The sequence below is a fragment of the Carcharhinus amblyrhynchos genome, chromosome 4 (genome assembly GCF_965287045.1).
Source record: "Carcharhinus amblyrhynchos chromosome 4, sCarAmb.v2.hapA, whole genome shotgun sequence".
NCBI lineage: Eukaryota > Metazoa > Chordata > Chondrichthyes > Carcharhiniformes > Carcharhinidae > Carcharhinus > Carcharhinus amblyrhynchos.
The window spans coordinates 26,037,173-26,054,544 of NC_137327.1; the positions used below are offsets into that span (position 1 = coordinate 26,037,173).

The following is a 17,372-nucleotide window of genomic DNA, read 5'->3' on the forward strand; positions in this document are numbered from 1 at the left end:
AAGATGGTGATGAGGCAAAGCTTGGTGCCATCAGTATACATCTGGAATCTGAAGTCGTGTTTGTGGATGATATCCAAGCAGTAGCTTGTACATGGGAAATAGAAAGGGTAGCCATGGATAGATTTTTTAGGAGAGGCCCAAGTTAACAGGGCAGGAAGAGAGGATTATTATCTGGCAAAGTCTGGATAGATAAGAATGGAAACAGGCAATTGCATTCCCATCTAGCAGACAATGGAGGGAAATTATTGAAGGAGGATGGTGCTATGAATAGTGTGAAAGGTGTAGACATTTCAAGAAGGATGCAAAATTGGGAACTCACTTTGTTACTTCACATGTGGTGGTGGATTTTACAAGAAGAATGAATGAGGGGAAATCAGCTGATTACTGATTAGAAGGCATTCTAATCAGTAATCTGTAAACTGTCTGTGCTTTATATGCTCTGTCTGAGGCCAGAACTCTGCATTCACCTGAAGAAGAGCGAAACCTCGATTGCCAGTGAGTTTACTATCAAATAAATCGGTTGGACTTAAACCTGGCTATTGTCAGACTTTTTACTGTGTTTACCCTAGTCCAACGCTGGCATATCCACATCTTGAGTTTTGCAAGCATGGGTTGGTTGGGTACAGCTGGTACCTTGTATTTTGCAAACAGCTGAAGAGACATGTTGTTTGATACGATCCATCAGTCTTTAGGCCACATTACTCATTCGTGTGATAGGCAGAATGTTTTTTTTGGCTTGATGGCAGCACCCTGCCAGATGCCACTTGAGTTGCTACTGCATTGCACCAGCATGAAGTGGCTAGTTTCACTGGTTGCTCAAAGTTTTGAGATACCTTGCCTTTCCAGGGTAATCCGAGTAGATGGGATACTGTTCAGGACAAAAAGTGGCAGAATTAAGCTCATTAATGAGTTTGCACAGTAAACAGTGAGCAACAATCTGATCACAGTGGCCATCTCACAGGATGCTTTGATGCCCCTATTTCAGCATTAAGCTTGCACCGTGAGCAAATAGCTCAGGTCTTCTTTAAAAGGCTACTTGCAAGGCCAATCCAATGATGCATGGAACTGTAGGTATCCCAACATGGCAGACATTGTAGAGAACACCATCTGGCAAAATTTCCAAATACCACATAACTGCCCCACTTCAAAAGTGAATTTGACTACAGGATACAGCCCATTAACGTGTGCAAGGAAGTTCTTAGCTGCAAATTTAAACATAGCAAATGTCTTATCTACATATCGGAAATATGTAAGGGTAGGTGATTGGATGTCATTCCATCAAAGACACTTCTCTCATGGAATCCAGCAATATGTTTAAGGGCTAGGCTAGAGGCGATCCCATAGTAACACCACACATTTGCACATACATTGTGTCGTTAAAACTAAGTTCTTAAGTTCAGTGAATACTGATTTACCCAATAGCAATGAATCTAGGTCACTACGATATATCGCTGCAGTGAAAATGTCTATGGATAGATCTTGTGGATCTTCCAGGCAATTCATGCTGCATGGCACTAACTTGAGCCAAAAAATTCTTCCCACCTCAGTTGCTCCTCATGTAGCCTCTTTCCTACGTATGGATAATTTTCAGCATTCAACTGTAAGAGAAAGAAGCAGATGCAGCAGTCCCCAACTTGCTTCCCAATTACTCAGAAATCCAGCTCTCTAATTCAGCTTACTAACTGCCTCCTCTCTTCTTTTTGTCCCTCTGTCACATATTTCACCTGCCTGTATGTTGGTACTATTCCCAGGTCAAAGGTCACAGATCACATTTTGTTCATTTATTAGCATCACAAGTAAGCTTACATTGGCTTTGCAATTAAGTTATCATGAAAATCCCCTAGTCACCACATGCCGGCGCCTGCTCAGGTACACTGAGGGAGAATTTGGCATGACCAATGCACCTAATCAACAGGTCTTCTGGACTGTGGGAGGAAACCAGAGCATGCAAAGGAAACCCACGCAGATATGGGGAGAATGTGCAGACGCCAAACAAAGTGACCCAAGGCTGGGAATCGAACCCAGGTCCCTGGCGCTGTGAGGCAGTAGTGCTAACCACTGTGCTACCATGCTGCCCCTTGGGTTCAAATCATTGAAACCTTTACTAAGTCCTTTGGAATTGAAAAAAAATTGATTGCAGATTCCCCAAACATTTTAATGAAATTCAAAATTTTTCTTCCTGTTCCTGCTCCTGGGACAAAGGCTGTCACAATATTTAAAGGAAACAGAGCTAGCACCATAGTGCAAGTTGCTAATTCTACTCCCCCTTGACAAACAGCACTGTGATGGCTTTGTTGCACATATGTTGCTAAATGAGGGTGAGAAGTGCTATGGTTACTCATATGGGTGAAAAAGAAAAGGGAGACAGGCTCAGTACATAACCCTGTCTGCCCTGCTGAGAGCATGGAACTTATTCAACGTTGCTCTGCATTCCAGAGAGTGAAGAATTGGGAGTCAGTGTCCCACTCTAATCAAAACAAGTGATCATTCTGAGTGACTTAGTGGCATCCACAGCAAGGAATTTGTTTTCTCCACTTTCAAAACCCTTCGGGGGGGGATTAGAGTTCTGACTTGAGTAATGCTATGCATTCCTCTTGGTTGGCTTGGTTCCATGCCTTCCTTTCCTCTGGGCATTAATGGTGTTCAGAATTGTGCACTTGTTCGTGAAGCTAAGAAACACTGTGAAGTTATTACAGGGTGAAATCAAAGAGTCAAGTACAGCCCCCCTCTCATTTGTCTGTCTCCCAATCTGCTGCAGACAGCAAAGGAAATGGCTGTTCTCTGTTAGTCACCAGGCTAAAATGCTTTTTTAAAAGATTGCCACAGGATCAACTTCCTTGCGGTTTATCCCATTCAATGTCATATCTTTGGTGTAAACTGAGTTACTGCAAATTTCCAAAGATATGGCAACAGAAAGCAAGTCTCAAAGAAACTCACCCCACCTCCTCCCCACCAAATGAACATCATACCATGATGTAGTTCAGTTCCTTTCACTCATTTCATATTGGTTTATATTCCTATTAGTGAATCTTAAAATAGTATTTTTCTTTTGGGTACAATTGTGAAATTACCCCCAGAATGCACTTGATATTAGGATAGGCCTCAGGTTTCTGCTAAAATTCATTGCATTTAAAATCTTCCATGAATCAGTGCAAATAGAGCATAATAGATTGCAATCTTTCCTTGTCAACTTCAAAACCGGGAACACAGTTAAGGGTGGTAACCTGGTGCAGTTGCAGGCTCACAGTTGAAAATGAGCTTAACGTTAATAAGGGTGTTTAGTCTGCCACCTGACAGCAAGCTTAAAAACACTACAGTTAAAATTTGAATATTTGGTGAACACCATCTGGTTTCTTGTATAAAGCAAAAAAAAACATTTTGATACAATGGAATCTTTGAATATATTCCTACTTGTACAGCTAAGAAAGTAACATCAATAAGAAGAGTCTTCCTGACTCAAAGCAATAGAAGGTATCTTGCAGTTTTGACCTGGAGACATACCTAACTTTGTGGGTAAGGTCCAATTCAGGTGAATTGAATCGCGAACCAGTGTAAAAGATTTCAGGAAACAAGCACAGGCAAAACTCATGTATTTTTAAAGTTTATTTCCTTACTTGTAAATCAACAATTTAATGTTCTACAATGAAGAACACTATTTGTTCGCCTATGTGACCATCCTGAAGAAACCCGCCCTACAATCTTTCACAACCTACTTTAAATTGTACCATGCAGGATCAGCAAATTTCAATACTGGTTGCACAAATCCAGATCATTTATGTATATAGTAAATAAGAGAAGCAATTAATTTAATGTTGTAAAATCTCATTGTTTACCATTAGGTCCAGCAGTAAAATGTAAAGGAACACAGTAGAGTGCAATCAAATCTGAGGCCATTTGATTGTTGAACTTGTCCTATTCAAATAGGGGAGGCGATAGCCTACTGGTATTATCACTCGACTATTAATAGAGAAACTCAAGTAATGTTGTTTGAATCCCACCACTGCAGATAGTGGAATTTGAATTAAATAAAAACTAATGTCTGAAATTAAGAATCTACTGATGACCACAAAACTATTCTTGATTGTCACTAATATTCTTTAGGGAAGGAAATCTGTCGTCCTTCCCTGATCTGGCCTACATATGAGAGCCATAGCAATGTGGTTGACTCTCAGCTGCCCTTGGGCAACTGGGGATGAGCAATAAAGGCTGGCCAGCCAGTGACACCCATGTCCCACGAATGAATAAAAAAATAAGGTGTCAATATTGTTAGGAATACAAGGTTTTATAAGATAGCTGGGTTTTAAATTCTCTTTTAAAATCAAGCTTAAAATCAAGCTAAAAAAGGAAAAAAAAAAATCGAGCATATAAAGTCCAACATTTCTGCTCACCTGGTTGCTATGAGGACTTGGCCTGGGTTGAATTCTACTGAAACTCAAGCACCAGCTTTCAGACCTGAACACAAAAGGCAGGAGCTTCTGGCCAGGCCTTCTACACATTTACTGAAACAGAGGGCCCAGGGCAGGAGAATGAAACACGAGCTATTGCAGACAGCCAAGGAAATGACTATTCTCTTGTTAGTCACCAGGCAAAACATGGGTGAGAGGACACTGTCTGGTCAATGAGATAGCTGAGAGATTTCAGCACACTGGAACACTTGCCTCTATGTGGCCAAAAGAAGGAGCTGCCAGAACAAGCCACTCTGTTCAAAGTCACCTTGGGGATGCTCAGAAGAAGGGAAATCACTTGATGGGCACTGGACATTACGACTCAGCAAAACAGGAAGAAGCAAGCGAGTCTGTTGGAAGCAACTTTGAACTGGTTGCTGTAGAAACTGCTGTTGTGCAGAGTGTAGTGTAATATATAAAAATGTGGCATGGAGCTATTAGTTGGGTTAGGAAGTTATGGTGGGGATATCCATTATATAGCTTAGTACATTAGTTGTCTCCTCAGTAAAGTTCAGTAAGAAATCTCAACACCAGGTTAAAAAACAGTAATGTTTAGTCATACAGATTTTCTTGTCTGATGATCCTGTGAATTATCACTGGGATTTCAAATTGCTTCTTAAAAAGGGTTTCAGTCTCTCCAAGAATTGGAACAAAAGCATCCGGGGAATTAATCCAAAGGCAGAAACTAGTACACTGGAATTTGCTTTAAATAAATAAGATTTCACTGTTACCTTTGCTGTATTCAGTTAAAGGTATACATGGCTACACCTACTCAAGTATTTCTAGAGAGAAAGGACATCTGTGAATGCCTTGCAACATTTAAAGACCTTTAAAAAGCACGTAACTAGGTAGCAGTGTCTGAGGAGTCAGGAGTAGTTTTAAAGTTAGGAGCTAAAAAAAGTAGCTTGCTGAAATATTGGCTCAACATAAAAGAGAAGCTAAGAGAGAAAGAAAAAAATGAGAGGGAGAGGGAGAGAAAGAAAAAAAGCGAGAGAAAGAAAAAGAGCGAGAGAAAGAAAAAGAGAGCAAGGGAAAAAAAAAGAGAGCAAGGGGAAAAAAAAGAGAGCAAGGGGAAAAAAAAAGAGAGCAAGGGAAAAAAAAAAGAGAGCAAGGGGGGTGTGTGGGGGACCCACAGAGAGAGAGAGAGAGAGAGAAGCCCAGAGAGAGAGAGAGAGAGAGAGAGAAAGAGATCCAGAGGCTGAGGGAGAGAGGCCCAGAGAGAGAGAGAGAGAGAGAGGGGGGGGGAGGGCCAGAGAGAGAAAGTGAGAGAGAGAGAGAGAGAGAGAGAGGCATTGCCGAAGCCCTGAGAGAGACAGAATGTGGCTGAGTGAGTGAAAAGAGGAAAGTAGAGATAGGGATTTCAAGTCTCTTTTGGAAAGCTAACAGGATTGAACAATATACAACTGCCGGGAGGAAATATATGCTCCTCCACCTTGTACCTCTAAATAAATTGGGCTGAAGTCGTTAAAAGGAAACAATAAAATCATCAAGCACTCGCAGAAACAGACTGAACCACAGAGCATGTAGCATGTGTGCTTACAACAAAATCTACAGTAAATACATGGCATATACTGCTGAAACCAAGGCTAAGAGACAAAGGTTTGTACAGACCTCAAAATAGCCACAAGATGTCAAGTTTTTAATAACATGAAAAGCTAATACTTTCACAACAAATAATCTGAAAAGGGTCATTCTGATCACAGACCACTTCGATAAATACTTCAAGCTCTGTAATGTTTGAAAGCTGTGGCTTGAACCAGTGATTCAGAAAGAAAGATCCTGTTAATAAAGAATCCGAGACAATGTCAATTTCTTCCAATGATACTTCCAGACACGCTTGTCAACTGTAGCAATGTCATGAGCGGACCAATCAAGGATCTATTTAAAATAAGGAATTTGGGTCAACAACGACGCAGGTCAGATGTACATCAGTCAGACTGGTGTGCCAAATGGAACAATTTTGTAAGTTGTTCAAGGCAATGCAAGAAAAATCAAATGTTCCAGCAAGAAAATGCAACTTAAAACATGCAACACAACGCCAAAGGGGACATCAGTGAAATATCACAAGCTAGAAATAATTTTTGTCCACAACAAGATTTTTCTCAACAAATTCTATAGAATGCTGGGGCAAAAGTAGACATAGAGCTTTATTCTGTATTCCACAACAAAGAAGAATTGAGTGTTAGCCCATGGATAGAGCTCTCAGGTACAAGATAAATTCACCATAGTCCCAGATGACCATAGGCTGCTCTTCCCCTCGAAGGGGGAGTGACTGGTGGTGATTTAACCTGAGGATCGCTGTACCTCAGGCGAGGGGCAAGGTTGATAAGGCAGGGTCTTCATGAATAACCTCAGTCGGCACATGAGTTGAACCCACGCTGTTAGCATCATTCTGTATCACAAACCAGCCATCCAGCCAACTGAGCTGACTGACTCCCAGCTCTTTGTAATACAACAATGGAGGAAGTTTATACATCTTCAGAGTCAAAAGCTTAATTGATATCCATAAAGCAGATTATATGATTCACAGGTAGGATTAACAGCTGTTGCTCGAAACAAAATGCCAAGATTTTATGGTTATAGCACTAGTTGCATAAATCTCTATAATTTCCAGTCTATCATTTATCCAATATAGGTTTCAAGGCAATTACAGAAATCCTATTTCAGCCAAACTTTCTGCCAAAGGAAATTAAAGTTTTAAATTGTCAAAACATTAATAATAACCTTAAACTTGGAATACAATGCTCAACTATTGACTTGGAAACCCATGCATAACAATTCTTCAGAAGCTCATACAGGAAAGTGCATAATTAAAGTGAACAAGTAACTCTTTTTCATCAAAAAAAATGCCATTTCTCAAGTGATCACCATTCATTCAATGCACACAAATGTCGAAAATTTCTATTTGTTATGACAGGAGTTCTGATAAAAACATTAATTCGAGGTATAAATTGCCAACTTTGCTTTGGATGGAGATGGGTCCATTTATGGGTCAATAGCATCTTCACCAATAGACTGTAAAAAAAATATCAATGGGGCTTCCATTAATGGTACCTATGTCTGCTTTTGCCTCAAGTTTAGAAGCTACATTAGTTTTCACACAGACTCGCCTTCGGTTATGACTGAGGTTACTAGGAAGCTAGACTGATGAAATGTTATAGTGCAGAAGAAAAGTTTAAAAGTTTATTAGTCACAAGTGAGCCTTAGATTAACACTGCAATGAAGTTACTGTGAAATTCCCCTAGTCACCACAGTCCGGCATCTGTTTGGGTCAATGATCTGAACAAGCAAATCTTTCAGACCATAGGGGGAAGCACCCGGAGGAAACCCATGCAGACACAAGGAGAACATGCAAACTCCAAACAGACATTGACCCAAACTGGGAATTGAACCTAGCTCCCTGATGTTGTGAAGCAGCAGTGCTAACCACTGTGCTGCCATGCCACCCAAGGTCACTCAACCTACTATGTCTTTGCTGACGTGGAAAGCCACGCACTTTTCAGAGAAGGAAATGGGCCTCTCCACATTATCTTTGATATCAAGTCCCCCTCCAACCAAATATTTGTCGAGTTTCCTTCAAAAAGTCATTTTAGATGATGCATCACATCATTATTAAGCAAGACATTTCATATCCTAACTAAGCCCTCGCTTTAAAAATAATTCTACTTTTGCTTTAGGTGATAATCAAATTTCTGCAGGTGGTGGAGCAGAGACGATTAATGATTTCAAAATAAAATTGGATGACCACTTGGTGGAAATAAACTTGCAGGTCTACAGAAATAGTGGAGGCAATGGGACTAACTGTATTTTCGACAGTGAGCTGGCATGGACTTGATCAGCCAAATGGCCACCTCCTGTACATAATCAATCTATGCCCTTCAACAGTTGATTTACTGACTATGTAAATAACTGATTTTGAGTTTGTCTGTACAATCTCTTTATAATCTTTTTTATTCTAATTAAGTTAACCATAGGTTTAGTGGTCTCTCCTTAGTGAACTTGAGCAATTTCTTCGATATCCTTTCCATTGGGTCAAAGCTGTCCTAAAGCACCAATTCTGAGCAAAATATTTTAAGTATGGTATCGCTGAATCACAAACATTGCACCACAGGTGGAGGCCATTCGACCCGTCAAGTCTGCGCAGGTTCTCTGCATGGATGGACACACTTAATTCCACTTAGCTGTCTTTACCACGTAACCCTGCAAATTCCACTTCAGATAATTATCCCTTTCTCTTTTGAAAGCCACAATTGATTGTGCTTCCATTGCATTGTGCAATAGGAGTTTCCTCACGTTGTCACTGTTCCTTTTGCCAGTCACTTTAAATTGGTATTCATTTACTCTCAATCCTTCCATCAATGTGAACAGTTTCTCCCTATCTACTTTGTTTAGACCCCTCATGATTTTAACACAAGAACGAAGAACAGGACAACACAGGAAGAGGCCCTTTGGCCCTCCAAGCCTGCGCCAGTCACGTTTACCTATCTAGGTCAACCGCTTATACCCCTCTATTCCCCTTTTGTTCTTATGCCTATCAAATAAGTTTTAAATGTGGCTAACCTAATTGCCTCAACCACCTCACTTAGCAGCGTATTCCAGTCTCCACTATCCTTTGCGTAAAAAAACTTCCCTCGCACATTTCCACTGAACCTTTCCCCCCCTTATCTTGAACTTCTACCCCCTTGTAAATTGTCATTTCTGCCCTAGGAAAAAGCTTCCAACTCTTCACACTATCTATATCTCTCATATTTCTATAAACTTCTATCAGGTCGCCGCTCAGCCTCCGTCTTTCCAGGGAGAAAGCACCTTTGTTAAATCGCTCGATCTTTTCTTCAAAAAGGAGAACAGCCCAGCTTCTCCAATCTATCCAAGTAACTGAAGTCTCTTATTCCTGGAGCCATTCTCATTAATCTTTTTCGTATCCTCTCAAATGTCTTCATATCCTTCCAAAAGTGTGGTGCTCAGACAATACACTATTGCAGCTGAGGCCAAACCAGTATTTTACACAGGTTTACCAAAGCTACCTTCCTAGTGCACCTGATCCCCCTATTTATAAAACCCATGATCACACATTAACCACTCTCTCAACTGCCCTGTTATCTTCAATGTGCACACATACCTCCAAGGTCCTTCTGCTCCTGCATCCCCCATTTCATATTGTCTCTCTTCTTGCTCCTTCCAAAATGAATCACCTCACAATTCTCCTCACCAAACTTGCATGCCATCTGCAAACTCTGACATTATACCCTCCATGTCCCAGTCTGGCCGCTTTCCTCTAGTCTGAAAACTGATCATTCAGCTGATCCTCTGCTTTTCGTCTCTCAGCCAATTTTGTATTCCTACAGCCACTGCCTCTTTAATTCAAGGGCTTAAACTTTTCTAACATGTTTGTGTCAGCAGGTTGGTGAAGATGTGGTCAAGACTATTCCCTCATGTTGGTTCTCACCACCTGCCTGCCAGCCACAAGTTAAGTCTGGATGTCATGTCCTTCAGAACTCAGTTAGCTCAGTTAATAGTAGCACTATCAAGACACTCTTGGTGATGATCATTGAAGTTCCTCATTGAAAGCAGTTGTGTATCCTGGTTACTGTCAATGCTTGTTCCAAGGAGATGTTTATCAGGGAGGACTACTGATTAATCAGATGAAGGAGAAGTAGGTGGTGATTGGCAAGAGATTTCCTCACCGACATTTGACCTGAAGCCAGAGACTTCATGCAGGGCAAACGCAACATTCTCAGCAGACTTGCTACCACTATACTGCTGGTAGAACAGGATATGCCCAGGAATTATGATAGCTGAGTCAAGGACATTGAGCAATATTCATTTCTCAAGATCATCCCTTTGTTAGTCTGTCACTTAAGATCTTCATTAGATAGCCCTCCCAATTTCAGGACCATCCACAGATTTTGATGACGGTGATTTTTCAGCATCACCTTGGCAGGACGTGCCAATATTAACTTTGATGCCTAAGTCACAACTATAGCACATCCCTTTCTTTATCTAATATAGAAGTAAATGAGTGTGGATGCTGGAATCTGAAGCAAAAACTGAAAATGCTGGAAATTCTCAGTAGATCTGACAGCATCTGTGGAGAGACTAACATCGAGTCTGGATGACCCTTGAGCAGAACTGAAGACAATAGAAAATAGGCTGATATTAGGGTGATTTTCTTTTGTCTAGTGGCTTGAAACAATTGATTGGGTTGCCAGGTTTTTTTCAGAGGACAGTTAACAGTCAATCCTATTAGTTTTGAGACTCAAGATGTATACAGGACAGTGCAGGTAAGGCCAACAGGTTTCCTTCGCAAAAGAACTTAGATAATATCCAATTCATTTTATTAATAGGATTTCCTCCAATAACACTTTCATTTGTCAGGCATTACTTGCCTTTTACAAATCTGCACCTTGTCAAAATGTTCATCACTGAGCAGCAGCTGGTGGTCATATCATCACCATCACATTCCACATCAAACCAGACACAGTCAAAATCAATTGTGCTAAAACATCTACAACACAAATTTATGCTCAAATATGTTCCTTATATCATGGCCCAAATCTTTCAATCAGGGTCAGACCCCCTTGTTTCTGACCCTGATTCAACAAACAAACTACTGACTCACCTCCTTCCAATTTTTCTGGCCGATCTTGCAAAAAAAAAGGAACCTGCATAACTCACTCATGTGCAGGAAACCTTGAAAGGAACAGCAGAGAGAATCTACACAGAAGCCATGCCCCTTTTTATGGCATTAGCTGCCTTGTTCTGCTAACAAAGAGCTCAGGTGTCCCAGAACTCCTCAGTGTGTAAGTGAATGTATGTATGGTTGAGTGAATGGTGGGTGTGTGAAATGGTAAGGTGGCAAATGAGTAGGGTGGTTGGTGGTGGTGGCGGTGGTGGTGGAGGTGGAGGATATTGACAATGATAATTGTAAAATTACCCAGGACTTCAACTAGGATTTTTCTATTTAATAATATTTCCTGGATTACTCTTCAGAAATAAGTTGGGACTGTCCACATTCTCCAACCTGAACTCAATCTCAGTCTGAGATTTTTTTTGGAGGGCCCCAGGGAGAAGAGGAATTGCCGTTAGAAGTACAAACTTCCCGGGCAATTCCCACAGAGTCAGCATGTCGGGATTTCCAAGACATACTGTCGCACATTTTGTATGATAATGCCTGATCTCAGACAATCCAGAGACCAAAAGGTCTGGGCCTGTGTTTCAAAAGAAAATTAACAATGTTAATATTGTGATTAAAGTAACTGGGAGTTTAAAAATAACTTAGGAATGGAATGAATATTTAAACAGCATTTTTTGAAACCTACTTCAGCAGACACTCTACTATGATTACTAAGGATTTGGAAATGGAAACAGCAAATGCTAGGAATACTACATTTACTTTACAAACTTGTAATTTTTAACTATAAACATGGCACGTCAGATTTATGGATCCAAGATGAATTTGTATTCAAACAAACTGCTTTACAGACAATAGAAGAAGCGTTGATTTATTACAGTCACTCTATTGATAAACTATTAAATCAGGACATGCAAAACCATCTTGACTACGTACAGACAACAAGGAAATTAGATCGGAAAAACACAACTATTCATAGGTTGTCAGCTATATGACGCTGTTCCACTGTAGATACTCAAGTACGCTCTGAGCCAATATTACACTATTACCATGTTTGTATTCAAATTATATACATTGTTCTTAGCTTACGGTCCATGTGTTTTCTCTTTATCACATCCTAAAATATACAAAATGCATTATGCAGTCAATCAATAGTCTTTACATACACAGTATTCATAAATTGATTTAGACAAGTGAACATATTCACAGGCATTCTGGAGGGAAATATAGTAGTTGTGGGCATAATGAATAGGATACCATAGAAGTTGGATAGATTGGTCTCCAGCAAGGGGGGGATACAAGTTGAAATATCCATTGGTTTAACATTTGGAAATGGTTGAAAATTATTCTCTGGTACAAAACGTAGCATAGGGATATAAAATACTGAAGCATTTTGGATTTCAAGATGGCACTGTTGTGGTCCTGAAACCCAACTTGTAAGAAAGGAGATGAAATTGATAATTGGAGCATCAAATTACCTTCACTATGAAAAGAACTTGATGTGTCACAGTCTGCAGATTCATCATGGCTTGAAGCTATTGCTTCTCTTTCAGACATATTGTTGTCATCAGTTAGATTCTCCTCGCCTTCCTCCATTTCATCAACGGAACCTTTAAACCAAAGAAATTCATTTGATAAATCAGAGAAAACCCAGAAAACAACAAATTATTTAGTTCTACATTAAATTTCCTCAGCTGACAAACTGATCATGCCAGTTTTTAAAGGCTATTGCTCATAGAAACATTCTTTTCACAAAAATATTGTCAGTAATGCCTGATCACAAAAATAATGAACATAGAAAGAAATCACTGAGCACTTTGCATTGGTGCTTGTGCTAACCTCTCAACTCAAGATACCTACTGGCAGATTATTTACATTTTGTTAGTCAAAGACAACATAACTGAATTTTTGAATGCTGGGGTTAGGACAGAGAAAATATCCGCAGGCGTTAGGTGTTAATAGTCTTCTATGGCAATGTATTCTCTTTACCAAAGTTATAGAAAATTAACCTCAAAAGACAAAACTCCAAACATCCTCAACTATATACAAGCTGGTGTGTTATCCAGGGGAATTTAGCTTTCTCTATCAACATATGTACAGTCATACAGATAACACAACCTTCATATCTGACAACTAGTTTTGATTAAGCTTGCTGTGAATATTTGAGTTAAAAATATTGAACCTCAGCATCTCACATCCACAGCCTTGGTCACATATGTCGGAGTTACTGAGCTTGGAGCTGTACAATTTCTGCTGGGCATTTATCATAGAAGCACAGAACATTTACTGAAGGAGGTCATTTGGTCTGTCGAGCCCATGTCATCTCTCTGCAAGACGAATTGAGTTAGACCCACTCCCTCATCCTTTCCCTGTAGCCCTGCATGTTTTCCCCCCTTTAGGTGCTTACCCAATTCCATTAGCAGAGCCATTAAATTATTTCCTAATTTAAACAAAATGTGATGATGATTCAAGCAGAAATGCTCTGACCATTCTTGGAAAGGTACAATGCTGTATTTGACTCAAAACTAGAAATACATAATTCAAAGGATGCAATGCGAGACACAAGTCAAATTTCAGTTATCATTCTAGCAATATCGATCATAAATATTTGCCAATCTCACACCTTAAAACATTTGATAAATATTTTAAAATTGTCATTTTTAAAACCATGATTTGGTACATTCATTTCGCAATCGACAGCAGGGCCGCTATGCGAGATGATGAGAAATGCAACACTAATATTGGTCAGTGGAGTGGTTTGCTGTTTAAGAAACTGACCTAACAGGTGTATTCAAGATTACAGCTATTTCTCAAGGGACAGCGCAATGAGTTTGTCATCATGTTTGGACCAGTGGCACCATCCCATCAAACCCTGACCCTGTTCTGGTCGGATGCCCAAAAAATATGCACCTTCCAGCAGAAGTCAGAGATAGCAATTAAGATCAAAAAACACAAATGACTCTTTTCCTACTTTCTTTGCCTGACAGGCACTGAAGATAATTGTATAGACCCTACTCACACCTTGGCTGAGAGCACTTAACTCATGACCCACAGATTGACAGACACCTTGTGCTCTGGAATTGTATGGCACAATTTCATATTAAGCATTTCTAATGTTTGAACACAAGAAGTCAGAATCATGCATTTTTAAATATGAAAAATTGCAACATGGTGACATATTTAAAGCATCAAACAAGAAAATTATTTCCTCTGCTGTTTCAACATATTTGTTCTTTGGGTATTACACTAATGTACAGATTGCACAAAGTGTGGAACACAGAATCCTTGACTAGGTCCCACAATGCTATATGTAATCTCTGGACAATTTACTGCATTAACTCTGTTTCACATGAAAGAAATGTTATTTCTTAATTTGAGTATACTAACACCGCGCATGGCATTCCCATTTATTTTGGTATCAGCACGATTTCAAAATCACATTCTTCTCACCATTAACTTAAGCTAACCTAACCTGCATCCTAACTGGTGCCAAGTCCCCTTCATCCATCCCCCACGCTTACTGATCTACACTGGCTCCCAATTGAGCATTATGATTTTCCAACACTCATCCTTATTTTCAAATATCTTCAACATCTTGATCCTCTAAAACCCCACAACCAATTCCAGCCCTAGGAGCCTCAGATATCTGCACTCCTCCAATCTGACATCTTGTACGTCCCTGATTTTAATCAACCCACCATTGCCAATGGTGCTTTCAGCTGCCTAGGCTCTGGAATTTTCTCTATACATTGCTCTGCCTCTCTATAATTTTTCCTTCTTTAAATACTGTTTAAAAAATACACTGCTTTTGCTCAGCTGCCCAAAAATCCCCTTCTATGATCGAATTTCGTTTGATAAAGCTCTTGTGGAATGCTATGGGACATTTTACTAAATTAAAGGTGCTAGATAAATGCAAGCTTTCATAGCGACAACCCAAGCATCACTTTTTATTAAATGCTTTCACTATATGCTGAGAATGCATCAGGAGACAAAGGATAAGATTTGTTAATCACAAGAAGGTTGACACAGTAGCAAATGAGCCAACTGGTATATATGCACCACATACAACGCGTACTCTGCTTTTCACATATTGTTAAATCAACATAAGAATGTGGTTAAATATAGGTTTGTGTGGAACTGTACATTTCCAAAGTGATGCAGATTATAAGCTGGTTCACTGAATCAATGCCACTTGTAGAAGTTAAAATGTTGCTGATTGCTGGACTCTTGCACGAATGCTCATCTATTCTGCCATGCTGTTTGAGGCTGTTAATGTTTTAAGTAGCATATTAATTATTTTTAATAGGCAGTGAATATCAAGTTCTCAAGTAATGCCAGCTCGACAAAAATCAGAAAATAGTATAAAAATATTCGAGCAGAGATTGAATTTACTAGCCTGGCTTATTATACTGTAAATTTTGTTGAAGCCATTCCAGGACTACAGAAGTGGAACAAATTCCATTACTGTGTCAGCACAGCTATTTTATCCATTTCCAATTCAGTTGCTAGCTGTTTGGCATTAGCTGATTTCTCCATGTATTGCAACTCACAAATCAATGGTTTGATCATGAATCGCAAATTTAAAAGGAAAACAAAACTCAGGTAAAGATGTTTACAGAAAATGCACCACTTTAAAAAGAATTCCACATGAAATTCATTTTAAAGTTTATTATTACTACCACAAGTAGGCTTACATTAACACTGCAATGAAATTACTGGGAAAATCCCTTGGTCACCACATTCAGGCACCTGTTCAGGTACACTGAGGGAGAATTTAGCAAGGCCAATGCACGTAATTGGCACACCTTTCGGGTTGTGGGAGGAAACCCAAGCAGATACAGGGAGAACATGCAAACTCCACACAGACAGTGACCCAAGCTGCGAATTGAACCTGGGTCCCTGGTGCTGAGAGGCAGCAGTGCTAACCACCGTGTTAGACCCGAAGTTGCATTACAGGAGATTAACAACTGACCAAAACATAGAAATACAAATAATTTATATAGAGTTAAGTACTGAACTTCTCACACTCAAGAGACTGTATATATCCACGCACATAGAACATTAAAAGATGTCAGTTTATTTTGGCACTTTAAAAACTGTAGCATGAGACCCATCATTAAAGTTATTGTGCTTGTACCAATCCTAACTCTTCAACCACAACCATAGGCCCCACCAAGTTTGGAGGCAGAGGGAAAGGGGCTGGTTGTTTTTTGGTTTAGCAAACCTGGAAGAGTTTCCACAGGTTCTGCTAAATGTTACAGCCTCCCTTTAGCCAGATTAAAATCAAAATGGAAGAGTGAATTAATCGATCTATTTCCCCTATATCATTCCTTTCAGTGCAAATATTCAATTCCATTTTAAATGTCTATTATACATTAGTGGCAAAAAATTAATATTCTAACGTAAATGTCTCGAGTGATTTATCATCCAGTAAAAATAAACCTTCATTGTTTACTTTCTCTGCTCAGTAACAAAAAAAATGTTTGAGCTGATCATGGTTAAAAATTCCTGTGCGTGTTGAACATTCACTCACTCCCTCCACTGCCAATACACAGTGGTGGTCGCGTGTACCATCTACAAGATGCGCTGTCAGAAGTCACCAAAATGCCTTCAACAGCACTTTCCAAATCTGCTACTTCTACCACCTCGAATAACAAGGACAGTAGATGCATGGGAACTCCACCCTGTCCAAGTCACACACTGTCCTAACTTGGAACTATACCACCACCCTGGGTCTAAATCCTGGGACTCCTTTTCTCACAGCAGAGAGGTCTTACGCAGACACAGACTGCAGCAGTTTAAGAAGGCAGCCCACCACCACCTGGCCACAGGCATCAGAGATAGGCAAAAAAACGATGGCAATGTCAGCGATGCTAAAAGTGATCAGGGCATTCTAAAGATGATCAGGTGAGAGTTTCTCTAGTAGTAGAAACAGGTTACTTAAATGACTTCAATTGAAATGTTAAGTGCCACAAATGCATATAGTTTATCTAAATGGTTGTCAAATAGGAGGCAGAGAGTGGGGGTCAACGGGTGCTATTCGGATTGGCGGATGGTGACTAGTGGAGTGCCCCAGGGGTCGGTGCTGGGGCCTCAGCTTTTTACCATTTATATAGATGATCTGGAGGAGGGAACCGAGTGTAGGGTGTCAAAATTTGCTGATGACACCAAGATTGGGGGAACGGCAAATTGTGCGGAGGGTGTGGAGAGTCTGCAGAAGGATCTAGATAGGCTGGGCGAATGGGCCAGGAAATGGCAAATGGAATTTAATGTTGGCAAGTGTGAGGTGGTCCACT

General features: G+C 40.0%; 1 protein-coding gene across 5 annotated transcripts in view; it reads right to left on the reverse strand.

Annotated features, from left to right (window-relative positions):
* zfpm1 (zinc finger protein, FOG family member 1) overlaps positions 1–17,372 on the reverse strand; it is a 196,544-nt gene that overhangs the window by 136,580 nt on the left and 42,592 nt on the right. For all 5 annotated transcript variants that reach the window (XM_080186879.1, XM_080186876.1, XM_080186880.1 and 2 more), the window contains exon 2: positions 12,555–12,686. In XM_080186879.1, the coding sequence (XP_080043005.1) occupies positions 12,555–12,672 (118 nt within the window). In that variant the 5' untranslated portion in view covers positions 12,673–12,686. The remainder of the gene's footprint in view (positions 1–12,554; positions 12,687–17,372) is intronic.